Below are 16,163 nucleotides of genomic sequence, written 5' to 3'. Positions count from 1 at the left end.
CCTGGGCTTGTTGGTAATTCCACTGAATTTGAGGCAGGGCCCCAACAGCGAGAGCTGCCTCAGATTCAAGTCTGTTCAGTTTTGACAGTGTTCCCATCACCAAGAAAGGACAAGCATGGTCTTATCCAATCTGATGTTATTCCAGGCCAAGTTCTGGCTAAGACCGGGGAACCCTGAACCCTTATCTCCTGGATTCCTCTTAATGCCCCTAGAAGACATCCCCCACCCCCCGCATCCATCTCACTGCTCACAGACCAGAAGTAGTATCAGGGTGGTGGGCAGGACAGACGGGCTGCAGCCAGCACACAGATGAATACACTTCCTTTATCGAGGGTGACAAACCAAAACAAAACCCCAAACATGTAAAAACCCAGGGTGCTAGATATACAAACTCAATTCATTCAGATTCAAGCTCGTCCAGACCCTGGTCACAAACCCTACTGAGGTGCATGTGAGCACCAAGTCAGGGAGAGGGGGGCAGGAGTGAGGCCAAGAGAAAGGATGGGAAGGGGGCCCCCATAGGCCCCCTAAGGATCACTCTCTCACAGGGGTACCTTCACCTTCCCAGTGACAGTGAAGACCTACTACGCCCTAATCTTTTGACCCCCACCCCATCCCTGGCCAGGGCTTTGAACGCCAGTCCCAAATGGTTCTACCCTCCCTTGCTCCATCCTCACTTGCTCAGGCTTCCAGCCTTCCAGCTTCTTCTCCTCCTCCACACTCTTCTCTGTGATTAGTAGCAGGTTAGGGTACTGTATGAGCCGCAGTGAGGCTGGGGGCCAGGAGAGGCAGGGTGAAGACGGGTGAAGAGAGGAGAAGAGCTGTCCCAAGGATCCCTCTCTTCATGGGATCCCAAACTGTACAACCAGCTCCTCTTTTGCATCCACTCGGATCTGAGAAAGTGCACTGTAGGCATAAGCAGCTATCCTGGAGACCTGAGACAGAGGGACCAGGGAGGAGAGGAACAGAGAGAGGCAGTGAGAAGGGAGATCCAAAAAGCCAGGGAAGTGGATTGGGTGGCGAGAGAGGAGGGGATGATGGGGGATAGGAAGCCAAAGAGAAAGGCAGGGATGGGAAAGATGGGAAAGATGGAAAAGAACAAAGGGGAGAAAGAGAACAAAGGTGGAGAGGAGAAGACACAAAGTAAGAGAGGTGAGACTGAGCAAGGTACTTGAGCTACCAGGCTCTCTAACTCCACTTCCCTACTGCCTCTGAGATGGAGAGGGCGAACCCTCTGCCACAGCCTGGGCAGTGCAGGAAGGATGGGCAGGGGCGGGCCAAGGGGTGGCTCACCTGCTGTAAGTCGGAGAAGGGGATGGGCTCGCTGGCCAGCACTTGGTGGGGCTGGCTGGTGAGAGATGGCAGCGGTGGCAGCTTCTTCCAGTGGGTCAGGCTGCTGCTCAGCACAGCCAAGCGGGTGCTGGCCAAGAGGGAGGATGGGGTGGGCAGTCAGGCCAGTCTGCTCTGCCCAGTCCAGCCCGGCTCGGGGAAGTCTCACTCCCTCAGGCCAGAGAAGCAGGGTGACGGTGGCCTCTGCTCACCACAAACTCACTCCAGGCCCACCTCCCTTGGCCTCCGCACCCTTGAAGGCCATGGGGCAAACAGGGCCAACATGCACATCTGCTGAGGTACCAGAGAGATTTGTTGTCAGTCTCCTGGGCCACACCCAAACAAGGAGCCTGGACTGGGGCTCGGACTCCAAAGCTGGATAAGGGATTGAGGGGCAGGGAGGGACCCAAGTAGCCTGAGGGAGGGATGCAAGCTGGCCAGGTCTCACCTGTACTGCCTTGCCCGGTCCATGTACTCATGCTGCTCCATGCCCTGGGAGTCCGCAGCAGACACGTCAATGATGTTGCTTTGGGGAGAGGAGGCAGAGGGAACATGACAGGTGCTTTAAGAGGGATACACAGGACTCACTGCCAAGTCCCAATTCCAGAGCTATCTGACACCATGTCCCTGCCTCCCCACTGGAGCAAGCCCAGGCCTAGAGGCATCTCTCACCACTGACCTTGTCCCATCCCCCATGTCCTGGGCCCAGTCCCCCTATCCCAGCTTTTAACATGGATGGAGAAAGCTCTGCCCAGGCTTGGTCCTGCAGTGCTCACCTGGCTGTCTTAGCAAGAATGGAGGAGAGCAGGGCCTGCTCATCTGTGCGAGTGGAAGGCAGGCTGTGGTAGTTGGGCTCAGCTCCATTGAGGGCTTTGGTAGGGGGGCTGCTAGGGTCCAGCAGCAGTTTCCGCTCCTCCCGGTCCTGGGAAAGGCCATGGAGGAGAAGTAAGCCCCAGAGCCTTTAGTTAGATTTATTTATTTATTTACTTACTTATTTGAGAGAGAACACACATGCTAGCAAGGGAGAGGGGCAGAGAAAGAAAGAGAGAGAGAGAGAGACAGACAGACAGACAGACAGACAGACAGAGGATCTTAAGCAGGCTCAACACTCAGCACGGAGCCCAATTTGGGGCTGGAGCTGATGTGGGGCTGGATTTCACAACCCTAGGATTACGACTGGAGCCAAAATCAAGAGTCAGACACTCAACCAACAGAGCCACCCAGGCACCCCAACCCTGGAGCCTTTAGTCCAACCTGCCTTTCTTGGGCTCTCCTTTCAGCCCAGCTCTGACTTTTAAGCACCAAAAAATATCCCAAGTGCTGAAGTGTATGGAATGTCAGATAAGGCTCAGTCCTGCCTGCCCTTTGGAGCTCAGCTGAGTTGTGGGTCTAGGATGAATTAAAGTAAATCCAAGCAGCCCTAGAGGCCCTGAAAAGATGGACAGAGACACAAAGCATGTACTCAATAACCACTCTGGAGCTTCAGCAAACAGTCTAGCACCTGATGAGAAAGAATACTGGAAGCTGGAAGCCAGAGGAGTAAGGTCTAGAAACTGATGGGAGTCAGGAGCCCAAGAATGGCCCTCCTGATCCCCCAGACCAGGCCCTTCCCAGAAAGGCTGTCTGCTCCTAGGATGGAGGCCCCGTGAGGCCAGACAATTATATTCCTCATGTAATCTCAGGGCAAGAGTCCCAGCCTCTGGGTCACACAGTCCAAGTGTGCCCCCTTCCTAGAGGGCAGGTCCCTTCTACTCTCAGGTGTTCACTCTTCTCTAATGCTTTCTTTGTATATGACTCCCAGAACCAAACTTGGTGCACCTGGTGAAACCTGACCAGAACAGTGCAGCTGTTCCCTCCCTTGCCAAGTCACCACACTTCTATTCTTGTGGTTTGTTAATTTTCAGTAGTCCTGTTACTGCTAGCTTAAGCCAATAATCACAAACCCCAGAACTAACATGGGGCCAAACCAAGTCTCCCTGGTCCTATTCCAGCCCCTTATTCTAATCTACTGCAGTCTCTCTGAATATGACCCTGCCTTGAGCCTATCAGCTGCAAATCCCTGCTGGCTTTATGTCAGCCACAAATTGGATAAGCAGGCCTGCTGGGTATCTATCCAAGCCATAAAGAGCAAGGGTGCCCAGGACAAAGCCAAAGACAAGGGGGCCCATCCTGCCTAATGCTGACTCACCAACCCTTAGTGCCAGACCACCAGTGCTCCACTCCAGGCAGATCTCAGTTCCTACCATAGACCTTCCCACTGTGGGCTCCCAGTTCCCCTGCCCCCAACTCCACAACTCTCCTTACAGAGGGCCACTTCCTCCTGCTCGCCTGCCCCACCCTAGGCAGGCCGAGCCTTTTCACAATACTCTTCCTTCTCATGTCTAGGTTGCCAAGCGTCTTCGGTTCCCAATAGTATGAGACAAAAGCTGTGGGACTCTGTCCTATCACCTCCCAACTCCTAGACATACCCTCCTCCTCCTCAAAACACAGACTAAGTATTCAAGGGCTAGAAGGACAAAATGCTTGCTAAAGATCAAACTATCTCAAAGGAAAGCTGGCTCCATAACCCTGAATTTGCTTCCTGTGTGCTGTCCTTCTCCCAGCCCTACTTCAGACAGATCTTCCTATAGGACAGGTCTCCCCTGTCCCCCATGTCTAAGTGGATTGTTCAAGAACAACGATGTTTTCCTGAGACCTAGACTCCCAGAAGAGGCCAGGCTACCCCCAATCAGAGTGAACAAATAACATCACCCCACCCCCAAGGGCAAGTGAAGCATGGAGGAAGTGTTTCACACCAAGGTTTGTCCCTGAGTCAGTGTCAACCCAGGAGTCAGGCTTTCACTGTCTACTCCAGCACAGACACATATACATGGTCTGTCCATAAGTAGTCACCTGGTGTATGGGCATAGCTGAAAAGAATATCTTGGCCCAATGGATAAAGCACATGGCTTGGTATCAAGATACGTTGACTACAGCATTACTCAGCTTTGTGTCTTTGGCTAAATATCTTAGCCTCTCTGAACTTTTCCCTTACCTTTAAGTACATAACCTACACCTATACGACAAACGTTTGGCAAACGTCAAATGAGAGAACTATAAAAAGTCTTTGAAAATGTGTCATTTATTTCTTTTTATTGTAACAAGGGAGCAGAGATTAAAGTGGGGGAGGGGCCTGCCCAAGAGCTGAGAAAGGGATTTTGGGATAGGGAATGGCTTGTAGACCTTTGCCACATGAAGGCTCAAATCACCCAGCACTGACTGAGCACCTCTCTGGGGGTTAGAAACAGAAGTGAGAGCCTGTCAAGATGAAAGTTCAGATCAATAAACCCAGCTCTCCCAGCTAGAAGCTGGTATCCTTTCTGAGAAGGTCCTAACCCTTCTTAACTCATTCCCTGCAAGAGTTCGTGTTATCCTTTAGGAGACAATTTTCCATTAGGCCACAGTTTTCCCAGTAGGCAGGAATACTGTCTCCTCTAAGATGCTGGGGTGAAGTGAGGGATAGCGGACATGATGTATGCCTAAGGTGTAAGGGACAGGAAATAGGAATATGTGTTCATTGGGGGTTTGGAGAATTAATGAGGCCCAAGAGACACCCATGCCTCTCAAACAAAGGGCATTTTCCTAACCTTAAGTTCTTAACCCAAAATAGTTTCATGTGAGTCACTGGGGAAAGACCGACTTCCCAAATACCAATAATATAATCCACTTCTGTGACCATCTCTCCACCAGACTGTGAGCTACTTGCTGAAATCCTTCTGTCATCTGTGTGTCTAGAATGTGTTGAAACCCAACACATGTTGGACCCAAGCTTAGAGGCAAGAGCTTGAGACTTCATCCTTGGGAAGGTCTCCCCACTCCTAAAAGGAGATCGGGCAGGCAGGTCAGAGATTAAGATGTAGGGAGAAGTGAGAATGCACCAAGGGGAAGAGGAAGGACTTAAAACTGCACAATCTTCCCAGCCTAATCCTTTCTGCAAAGGGATCAGGTCTACAGTCAAATTCCCAGGGCAAGCACCCCTCTAGCTAAAGGAACTCGCAGGCCCCAAGCAAAAACTGCACCGAGGCAGGTCAAACTGAGCTCTCATCCCACCTCTCTAATCCAATACAGCCAAAGTGAAACCCGCTTTGTTGCTTCCCCAAAACGTCTTGATGTCATGGTCTCTATTAAATTCTTTACTGGTCAACTCAAATGCCACCTACTTCCAGAAGCCTTCTCTGACCCCAAACCGCAGTGACCTTCCTTCTCCAACTCGAGGGACTGAGAAGATACATAGATTCCTGATTCATGTTAGGAAAAGCTAACTCTGAGCCTCAGCTTACCCATCTTTAGAATGGATTCACAAAGCCCGCTCATACAAGCACAGAAAAAGCACAGGAAGCTTGGAAGACAGTGTTTCCCAAGGACCGAGGCTGAGGATTCTGAAGGCTATAAAGGTTTAAAGATAGGATAACATGAAAGGGGTGGGAGCGAGCGGGACAGGGGGCTGTCTGCACACCCCAAAGCGGAGACTGTGTAGAGAAAGCTTGGGCTTTAACAGGGGTAGGAGCCCGGCCGAGCGTCCCCTCCGTAATCTGTCCCCTCCCGGCCTCCGTACTAAGTGAGGCCCACAGTCCCGCTCTTCTGCAGGCTTTTTTCTGGGCCCCACGCCCTAGCCTCTCAACCCTCATTCCCGAGCCTCGCCCGCCGCGGCCGCACCTGGTCCGAGTCCTCGTTCTCGCTGCTGTAGCAGCACCCCATGGCCGGGGTCGGGCCGGGCGCTCAGGCCGCGCCGAGGAGGGACGGCGTCCGTCGGGAGCCCTTCCGGTCACATGACCCGTGGCTGCATCCAGCGAGCAGCCACCCGCCGCCCTGCCTATCCCTTCCCAGAGCCCCGCAGCTACCGCCGCAATCCTGGCTTCCGGTCCCGCCTCCACCGCATGATCATCGCCAACCAATGGGAGGGCTCACCTCGCTTGACAAGACGCGAGGCACGTGATGCGATGAAAGGGAGGGGCAGGTCACATGACTTCAGCGTCTTCTCAGTCTTGGAGCTGGAGTCTTCCGCCGACTTAAAGAGGCCCTCCTGATGTGTACTGTGTGGTCGCGTGGCTGCCAGGCTACCTTTCAGGGTCAGTGAGCGAACTTATACCAAATGCTCCCGTAAATGCCATGCGAAGGAAGAGTGGGACTCAGGCCCTCCGCTCCTCGAGCACACAGTCTCCGTGTACAAACACTGGACCCAGATGCCCAGCACCAAGTTGGAAGACACATAAAGACTGTAGCCCCCAACGGAGTTCTCAACCTGTACTGGGGATGGGAGACTTATTGGAAGAAGAGCTCTTATTCCTTCACGAGCCAAAGAGGAGCAGAGCTCAATCCTGGAAGAGAGGCCACCTGGCAGTCTTTGCCCTCAGGCATTTCTCTGCAATCTTGCTTGCCTTTTTACATCAACTCTAGTAATCCTAACTCACAAAGCTGACTATCAGTGCTTTTTTTAGAACCATCCCATATCTTCCCTTGGACCCTGAACACTGGTCATTCAACAAGTCTGTTATTCAACATCTTGCAGCACCTGATACCTGCCTCCCTTTTCAGCACTGGGGTCGTGGGGGTTAATGGTAATGGTGGTGGTGGTGGTGCAGGGGTTATAAATATTTATTTGCAGTTTCCTGATTGACCTCCTGGACTTTCCACATGTTGGCACACCGCCTCCCCACGAGGTCTGCCTTCAGGCCTGAATACAAACAATATCCTCCTGATTGCCATTTCTGACCCCATTCTTTGGGCATCCCCAACTCCCTGTGCTTAATCCCTATTCCACGTAGCTCCATTCATTTATCAAATCAAGTAATTACTGTCTGTGATGTGCCACACACTGCTCTGTCTAGATACACAGAAGTTCACAGAACAGCCTAAAGTCCCCATATCCGTGAAGAATTGCATTATGCTTTATTCTGTTTCTGGATCAGTCTCTTCCGCTAAATTTGGAGTTCCTTGAGGAATGAGACAAGATCTGACTCCTCTCTGTGACCCACACCCTGGCAATTGCTTAAACAAAACTTGAATTTTGAATTGAGTAAATTACAGCCTCCCATTTCCTTGGCTCACACCATGCCCCCATATCCTGATACAAGGAGTTGGAGGAGAGGTCACCAAACCCAGTAGCTGTCATCACCCCTCAAATCAAGACCCTGGGGTTCTGTAAATTTAGGGCTCATGAAGGGTAGGAGTCAGCCCCACCTTGTTCCTGCAGCTAGTAACTTGAACCACATGTCTCAGGTAACAGCAGCAGCTTCTGCATCAATAATTGAGAGCAAGTCCAGCCGGCCTCAGAGTTCTCTGGCCCTGAGGCCTCCCCCTCCTGTTCTAGGCTCTGATCTTCCCCAAGCAGAAGTCTCCAGCACAGGTAAGCAGGGCTCTTGAGTGTGGGTTCCCAAGCACACGAGTTCAAACTCACTATCACTCACCTACTCACATCCATTTATACACTCTTACCTTCAATTTTAGTCCCCACCATCACCAGGAGCTCACGAGGGTCAGATCTGGAGGAAGGGGTGGATGGATGGTTCAAGGTATGGGAGAGGAGAAGACACTTACCCTCCCCATTAGGGATAGGGCTTGGGAGAAGAGGCTCGAGTAGGGGGGAAGCATGTGCTGTGTGTATACATGCTTTTACAAGGAATTCTGAGAGAGAACATAAAAGGTGAATGCAGGGGAGGGGAGACAACTGGAGAAGAAATATAGAATCAAGGACTCCTCCCACCCACAGGGAAGAGCAGATGGAGGGGTGGGAAGAAATCTCATCAGGAGATGCAGGCGGTTGGGGGGGGGGTGGGTAGGATATTTCCAAAGACTGTGGAAAGTGGTCCTGAAGGGGTGACGACAGAGATGAGGCAAAATGGGTGGGAAAAGTAAGGTGAAGACAGAATCAGGGGGCAGAGGTGGGAAGAGGTGGTTTGAGGTTGGGTGTAGAACGTAGACTAGCATGGATTCCTTGAAAGTACATGAGCTTGGAATTGGACCAATTCAGATTCAAATCCTGGTTCTGTTGTATGACTCTGCACAAAAGACTTAGCCTTTCTGAGCCATGGTTTGTAAAATATAGGGATAATACAAATGACAAGCAATGGTGAGTTTCCCTGTCTGCCTTCCTTCACCCCAGAGCCCTGGTAGGGACTATGTCCCCCGCCATCGCACTGGCCTTCCTGCCACTGGTGGTGACATTGCTGGTACGTTACCGTCACTACTTCCGACTGCTGGTGCGTATGGTCTTGCTGCGGAGCCTCCGAGACTGCCTGTCAGGGCTGCAGATTGAGGAACGGGCCTTCAGCTATGTGCTCACTCATGCCCTGCCTGGAGACCCCAGTCATATCCTCACCACCCTGGACCATTGGAGTAGCCACTGCGAGTACCTGGGCCACATGGGGCCTGTCAAAGGTCAGTGTTCCCTAGCCTTCTGCTCCAGGAAATACCCCCAAGATGGTAAGGAAGGTCTGAGATCTGCCAGTGCCTACTGGGCGCATTGGGCAGGTTCTTCATCCTGAGTCTCTTTTTTCTCCTCTGCAAATGAGGGGGCTGGGCAAAGTTATTCATTCATATAGCAAACACTTACTGCCATCCCATTTGAACTAGGCATGTACTAGGTGCTAGGTTGGAAAAGGAGGTAGAGGCCACACAGATGAATCAGCCATAAATGCTAGCCTCAGAGGGGGCATAATACAAAGGGGATAACATCTCAGCACATAACCCATAACTTTGTAATTATCTGTGCTGATTCATTCTCCCCTCACCGTGGAGGCTCCCACATCCCATTCAGGATAGCTACCTGGCTTTGTCTCAGTCCCAGCTCCTGGCACAAGTGCTTTTAGAGTCTGAAGAAATTTTTCCAATTCCCAGGTTAGAAAGCTACCCAGTGAACAAAACAAAGAGGAATGAAACTGGAAGTTCTAGCCAAGGTCTCTCAGGAACCTGGTGCCTGTTTCTGCCTTAGCCTTCCTGGAGGAAGCAACACTTAAATGGAGCCTATAAGGATTGTTTTCAATTTGGCCAAGCAGATAAGGACAGGGGTAGGAAGAGGCAAAGCCAGTCACATATACTAATGCACCATGAAGGAATGAGCCAGTGATGACTTGGTTGACTCTGGGCACAGTTGTTTTGGAGGACTGTGGTACAGTCTACAGATGGGAAGAGCTGGAAAGGTTGGATAGGATCAGGTCCAAGAAGGTCCTGAATGTCAGGCTGAGGATCCCAAGTTCAATCCCAAAGGCCTTTAGGATCACAGGAACCAAGGAGCAACAGGGTCACATTTGTTTGTTGGAAAGATAGCTAGTGGCTGGTACAAAGATGAGACTGAAGGACGAAAGCCTGGAGGGTCAGAGGACGAGCGAGGCAGCTGGAGCTGTAGTCCAAGGAGACCCCAGCTGGTTGAGGGCTACAGTGAGACAGGTGGACATTTGAGATCCCTTTCTATCAGGGGCCCTGAATCCATCTCCCATGTCTGCTGCAATAAGCCATCTTCCCCCCCCAGGTCAGATCCTGATGCGGCTGGTGGAAGAGAAGGCTCCTGCTTGCGTGCTGGAGCTGGGCACCCACTGTGGGTACTCCACTTTGCTTATTGCCCGTGCCCTGCCCCCTGGGGGCCGCCTTCTCACTGTGGAGTGGAACCCACGCACCGCAGCAGTGGCTGAAAAACTCATCCGCCTGGCTGGCTTCGACGAGCGCACGGTCAGCCCCTGCCTCCCTGACCCTAGTATCTTCCCTTCCACCCCCAGCCTTGCCCTAGCCAGGCCTCCCCAGTAAGGGAATCCCACCTAGGAGATTCCCCCAGTAAGGGAATCCCACCTAGGCAGCACAGTAGGAGACTGTGACCCTGGGTGATGTGTGAACTCCTGTCTGTTCCAAGTCATTTGCTCATATTTGCTGCTGGATGACAAAGGAGCAGTTAAAAGGAAGGTCTTTGGAGACCAGCAAATATGGGTCCAAACCTTAAGTCTACCTCTTGTGAGCTGTTATGACTTTGGGCAAAGAACTTATCCTCTGAATCTCAGCTTCATCACTGGCAGAATGGAAATCACAATACTGATCCTGACTTCTTGGGTTCTGAGGACAGAGGAAATGGCATAAAGTAAGCCAGATCCTGGTGAAGTCTGGTATGGGAGAACAGACCCTCCCACCCTCACCTCCAACTCCTCCCATCCCCACAGGTGGAGCTCATCGTGAGTAGCTCAGAGGAGGTGATCCCACACCTACGAACCCAGTACCAGCTGAGTCAGGTAGACTTGGTGCTCCTGGCACACCGGCCCCGACGTTACCTGCGAGACCTGCAGCTTTTGGAGGCCCATGCCCTGCTGCCAGCTGGTGCCACTGTACTGGCTGACCATGCGCTGTTCCCTGGTGCACCCCGCTTCCTGCAGTATGCCAAGAGCTGTGGCCGCTACCGCTGCCGCCTCCACCACACTGGCCTCCCAGACTTCCCTGCCATCAAGGACGGCATAGCCCAGCTCACCTATGCAGGGCCTGGCTGAGGTCCAGGCCCAGGGGCACTTACTGCTGCCTCTCCACCCCCACCGAAGCAAGGACCTCAGAACATCCATTCTTCTCCCTGCTTGTGGCCTGACACATGCTGGACTCAGGCTGGGGAGGCTGTCCTCCAACCTCTGCCCCACTCCAGTTCTACACTGACCTGGGACATCAAGTTCTATCAGGATGCTTGGTTCCATTGCCCCCCTCCTTCCAGAGAGCCATGGATTGACAGGCAAGAGACCTGGGCTCCCAACCCAACTCTATCACTGATTTTCTGGGTGACTCCAAGGGAGTCCCTGTGCTGCCTGAAGATTTAATCTCTCTTAACACCAAGGAAGCCAGCTGGAAAATCTCCAGGGGCCTCCTAGCTCTAGGCCTCAGAAGCCTTCCCTCCTCAGCCCATGCAATTCCAGTTAGGATCAGAGGAAACAGTAAACATTGAGTTAGAGGCTCTGAAGGAATGGGTACAAGCTGAGCCAGAGAAAATGGTAATGGAGCCTGGGCCCAGGGCCAGGACCACCTCTAGCCCTGGACAACATGATCCAGTAGGCTTGCCTGAAGTCCCTTGTATGCCCTCTCCCTGAAGCTCAAGAGAAGATGCTGGATTCCTCTGGGCCCGACCAACAATTAGGGAATAGACACGGGGAAAAAAATAAAATCATTCCTGTGTCTTTATTAAAGGGAGTTAGAAAGAGCCTATACCTGGCAACCAAGGGGTGAGGTAATGGGCGGAAAGGTGGGGTGGGCTCAGGCCCTGGAGACTCAAGGGCAAAGTGATGGCCTAGGAGGAGCCAAGGAGACCAGTTCTTGGCAGCAGCTGAAGAGATACCCAAGGGTGAGCTTTCAGGCACTGGGGCAATCAGCTGGTTCTTCAGGGGGTGCAGGATAAGTTGGGCTGGCCTGGAATTTGCCTGAGGCCACCCTGCCTTGTCTACCTAGATCATCCACTGGTCCTGATCCTGTTCGTTGCCTTCCATGTCCACCTGGAGAGAAGGCTAGGTGTGGGTGGGGAGGGGCCTCAGCCACCCAGCCGGCCGTAGTCCCAGATCCTGCCCCTGGTTGGATCCAGAGTCTCTGTATCCTTGGCCACCAGTTAGGTCACAGGCAGGGGCCCATCCCCACACCCCTGCCTACCTCATTGACCTCTCCATCATCAGGTGACTCATTGTAATCATTCATCTCATCCATGTCCTGCATGTCCTCATCATCCTCTGAGTCCTCTTCACTATCCTCGTCGTCATCTTCATCCTCCTCTTCCTCGTCATCATAGTGCTGGTGAGGCAGGGGAGAGCCTATAGGCTCTGTAGGCTTGCCTGGACCACTTCAAGGGCTGGTCCACTTGGAGCCTTTCTCAGGGGCAGTGAGTGACCCTCCATTCCCCAGACTTGCCCCCCGCCTTGAGTCTAGCAGACTGGTGCATGTTTTGCAGGACCTTGGTGCTAGGTCCAATGGCCACCCACTCTAGATCCCCTTTATGGCCTCTGCCTAGAGCTGAGGACCACAATTTCTCTGGAGTCAGAGGTAGGACCTTCAGAATTAGAGCAAAGCTTTAGTCCACCTGAGCCCCACAAAGGTCCTACCTATTGGAACCACTCACCTCCGAGGCCGGCTTGCCAATGGGTACCAGATTGTTGTCTTTCTCTGCGATGCTCTGGAGCTGTGGCCAAAGGGGGAGAGGAGGGTCAGGGCCCAAGCAGGGCATGTCAGGGGCATGGGACTGGCCCACTCTGCCCCTAAGAAGATACCCCCACCCCCAAGTATGGAGAAGCTTCCTCTCAGTTTTTTTAATTTTAACGTTTATTTTTATTTTTGAGACAGAGAGAGACAGAGCATGAACAGGGGAGGGGCAGAGAGAGAGGGAGACACAGAATCTGAAACAGGCTCCAGGCTCTGAGTGGTCAGCACAGAGCCCGACGCGGGGCTCGAACTCACGGACCGTGAGATCATGACCTGAGCCGAAGTCGAATGCTTAACCGACCGAGCCACCCAGGCGCCCCTTCCTCTCAGTTTCTAGAAAGAGTCAATCCCTTTGTTTCTTGTCATCTGCTACTTACTTATAAACTGGATCCAACTAAATTCTCTGGGCCATGGTTGCCCTATGAGATTACAGTGAGGGTAAAGTGAGAGACTGATAGAGAATATGGCATCTGCTACATCCTCAATACAGTCAAAATTACTATTTCCTATGAGTTAGAGAACAGAGCCTGGGCTCCAACCTGGCCCAGAAATCCCATGGTCCCACCGTAAATCAGTAGCATAAAGACTGGAACCTAGGCCTCCTACCTCCCAGCTTGATTGTTCCCAGCTCAGGGCAAAAAGCTCCTCCAGGATCATGGTCTGTGAAAGGCAGGGGAGGTCCCTGACTAAGGCTCCACCACTGTGCTAGGTCCTTACTCACCCAGGCCTGATGCTGTTGCTCTTGCTGCTGCAGTTCCGTCTCCTCCACACAGGGTCGATCCAGATTAAACCACAGTGTCTCAGTCACACGGGGGAAGAGTGAGGGAAACAAGGTGGACATGGCTCCTAGACTGAGGTAAAGGGCCAGGTGAATCCAGATCAGAAGTATTTGATTTCAGTTATTTGGTTAGTCTGATTTGGGGATGGGGTGGAGTAGAAGGTAGGGGGAAATAGCTCTTCCTTGTGGGAATCAGACAGACCTGGGTTTGAGTCCTGGCTCCACCACTTACTAGCTGTTTGACCTCGGCCAAGTCACTTAACCTCTCTGAGCCTCAGTTTCCTCATCTGTAAAATGGGGGATAACAGTTATACCCACCCTCATAATTATTCTGATAATCAATTTACTTTGTGGAGAAGTAAAGCTGTTTGCAAGCTATTCAAGGAGTGGAAAATGGAAGCCAACATGTAGAGCTATGAATCCAGAATGCAGACTGGTATTACAAAATTAAACAAAATTAGAGGTAGCAGGGCTCCACTGACACTATCTTTACCTCTTCCAAACATGAAGACCTACTTTTTGCCCTTTTATGAGAATCCATTCCATTCTTACTCCACGTCAGAAATTTAGGGCACTAACCACCTCTCTCATGAACCACAACCAAACTGGGGTGGGGATGGGCTACCACGTGCAATATGGTTCAGAAAGGCATTCTAAAGGCATGAGTAAATGCATAAATAAGTAAATGTTAGGCTGAATGAACTAACGTGAGAGAATACGTAAATTCAGCACAGATTTAGCTGAGGGAGCGGACCAGAAAGGTCCCAGAGAATCTGAATTAAAACCTTTCAGTTCACAGGAAAATCAAGGCCCTGGGACAAGCAACACTGTCTCTAGGTCACACAGTGAGGTGGGGCATAGAATTCCTACGGGGAAGAAATCGAGGCCAGGCACTAGAAGAGATAAGCAGGAGAAAAGGACCTACGTCTAGTTCTACTTTTGCCCTAATTCATTTGACTGATCCTGGGCCAGCCGCTGTCCTTTAGTAAACCTCAGCTTCCCGGCCCGTGTCACTGACACAACACCCATCCTCACGGCCAGTAAGTTTGAGGCGAGAGACCGAGGCTCCGAAAGCCCCACCCCTCGCGGCAAAGCCACCGCCCATTCTTCGCTTATTATGAAAATGACCGCGGGGTGGCCCAACAAGAAGAATGCAGGGGCGGGATTCGAACAGGCATTTGCCCTTTATAGGGTTGCTAATCGCAAAAGCAGCGAGGCCTGAATAGGGCCAATTAACTGGAAGAACTGCTGGGTGACAGAAAGTGACACCAATGAGTGACGGATCTTGTGCGACGGGGTGGAGCTTAGCCTCGAGGAAGCGGCCAATGAGCTGGAGCTCTTTACTGTTAAGAGTGTGGGCACGGAGCTCCTGAAGAGCCGGGTCAGGGCCACGGGGTTTCTCCGAGGGAGGAAGAAGAGAAGGGGCAGAGAGACAGCAGCCTCAACCTGGCTTCCGTACTTACCGCGCCGGGAGGCGGCAGCCGGCAGCGACCCGGAAGCACTTCTCTCTGCCTGAGCGGAAGGGCCCACCAGAACCGGGGAAGCACCAACGCATGCGCCTTCGCTCTCCTTTTGTTTCTCGTTCCCGCCCTCCACACCGGATGTGACGCTCTACACCTTAGTCACGTCGTTAAGGTTGGAAATTTGCCTACTCTTTGGCCCCTCCTCGAGCCTCCGCCGAGGGCCCTCTCCAGTCTGGCCCCGCCCCTCCGTGTTTAGCCTGGCTGTGCTTGCGAACGCCTACTGAAAACTAGCAGCAATCTGTTTTAGTACTAGGACTGTTAGTCCTGTGGCGTCCTAGGAAAATTTGTCCACTTTTACCCCAGAATTGCTGAGTGATATTACACCTCATCTGCCTTCCCATTCTCCCCCTAAGTTTCTTGTTGGGGCGCATGCTTTATTTATGTACGACTTCAACAGAAATAGTTGAGTCCTGGGGCACCTTGGTGGCTCAGTTGGTTGAGCATCCAACTTTGGCTCGGTTCATGATCTCACTTGGAGGGTTGGAGCTGCGGGACCGGCTCTGTGCTGGCAGTGCGGAGCCTGCTTAGGAGTCCCTCTCTTACCCTCTTTCTCTGCCCCTCCCCCACTCGTGTGTGGGGGGGGGTGAGGGTGTGGGCGTGAGTGTGTGGGCGTGTATGTGTTTGCGTGCACTCTCAAAATACATAAACTTAAAAAAATAGTTGAATCCATACTATATTCCAGACTCTGCTAGAAGCTGGGGAAAATCTAGGAACATGGTCCCTGCCCCCAGTAGACCTCACACTCCAGTGGAGAAGCCAGACTCTGCAGACCCGCAGGGGACTCACAGGTTTCATAAGATTGCCGGTCCAGTTCCAGTTCTGCATTTGAAATCATGTATGGGTTTGAATGGGTTTGAGTGACTAGTCAGCTTCAGGCACTGCTTTTGGGGAATTCAGCTGCCCTCTCCAGGCCTGGGCTAAATACATTAGTGGTCAGCCTCGTCATCTCTCCCACTCCTTCCCTGATGATTCTGTTCCAGTAACCTCTGACTCAGCCTCCCCTTCAGAGACCATGCCTTCTGACAACGGCAGTCCTTCAAACCCAACCCCCATTAAGCTCCATCACCCACCAGCCTCTTCTAGAGCTAGCATTCATCCACAGTTCTACTCCTGACCACACCAGATGTGTGAAGTTTAACAAGTCGTTTTCCCCACCTGGATTTAGTTTTGTCTTCAACCAGCTTCGAAAACTATGCAGCCTTCCTCCTATCCTGGACTGATGTGAGGATTTGACGAGACTACATATTTAAGTCCTAGTGTACTGTGTATGTTAACATGATTATGTTTCCAAGAAGCTCTAGTTGTTACAAAGTTTTCATTAAAGAGTAAATTTTGCCTCTTGGAACTGTCCACCT

General features: G+C 52.0%; 3 protein-coding genes across 6 annotated transcripts; 1 reads left to right on the top strand and 2 right to left on the bottom strand.

The window, feature by feature from the left end:
- Positions 1-306: 306 nt before the first annotated feature.
- On the bottom strand, positions 307-6,190 carry LAMTOR1 (late endosomal/lysosomal adaptor, MAPK and MTOR activator 1). The gene is made up of 5 exons (XM_042957567.1): positions 6,025-6,190; positions 2,106-2,251; positions 1,778-1,855; positions 1,294-1,420; positions 307-935 (listed from the first exon to the last, which is right to left on the bottom strand). The coding sequence occupies exons 1-5, from the start codon at positions 6,064-6,066 to the stop codon at positions 843-845; spliced, it is 486 nt and encodes a 161-aa protein (XP_042813501.1). The 5' UTR covers positions 6,067-6,190; the 3' UTR covers positions 307-842.
- Positions 6,191-6,270: 80 nt separating this feature from the next.
- TOMT (transmembrane O-methyltransferase) lies at positions 6,271-11,505 on the top strand. Of its 2 annotated transcripts, XM_042957561.1 has the most exons (5): positions 6,271-6,926; positions 7,588-7,714; positions 8,471-8,745; positions 9,836-10,032; positions 10,512-11,505. In XM_042957561.1, the coding sequence occupies exons 3-5, from the start codon at positions 8,487-8,489 to the stop codon at positions 10,830-10,832; spliced, it is 777 nt and encodes a 258-aa protein (XP_042813495.1). In that variant the 5' UTR covers positions 6,271-6,926; positions 7,588-7,714; positions 8,471-8,486; the 3' UTR covers positions 10,833-11,505. The 2 variants fall into 2 exon arrangements, with proteins under 2 accessions (XP_042813495.1, XP_007080964.1); XM_007080902.2 differs by having other exon boundaries at positions 6,271-7,714.
- On the bottom strand, positions 11,484-14,867 carry ANAPC15 (anaphase promoting complex subunit 15). Of its 3 annotated transcripts, none has more exons than XM_007080903.3 (5): positions 14,749-14,867; positions 13,229-13,358; positions 12,428-12,487; positions 11,965-12,102; positions 11,484-11,813 (listed from the first exon to the last, which is right to left on the bottom strand). In XM_007080903.3, the coding sequence occupies exons 1-5, from the start codon at positions 14,838-14,840 to the stop codon at positions 11,766-11,768; spliced, it is 468 nt and encodes a 155-aa protein (XP_007080965.1). In that variant the 5' UTR covers positions 14,841-14,867; the 3' UTR covers positions 11,484-11,765. The 3 variants fall into 3 exon arrangements, with proteins under 3 accessions (XP_007080965.1, XP_007080967.1, XP_007080966.1); XM_007080905.2 differs by having other exon boundaries at positions 13,229-13,353; positions 14,749-14,822; XM_007080904.3 differs by lacking the exon at positions 14,749-14,867 and adding an exon at positions 14,211-14,363.
- Between the last annotated feature and the right edge of the window lie 1,296 nt (positions 14,868-16,163).

Source organism: Panthera tigris, chromosome D1 (assembly GCF_018350195.1).
Source record: "Panthera tigris isolate Pti1 chromosome D1, P.tigris_Pti1_mat1.1, whole genome shotgun sequence".
Taxonomy (NCBI): Eukaryota; Metazoa; Chordata; class Mammalia; order Carnivora; family Felidae; genus Panthera; species Panthera tigris.
This window is presented reverse-complemented; position numbering and strand designations above follow the sequence as displayed.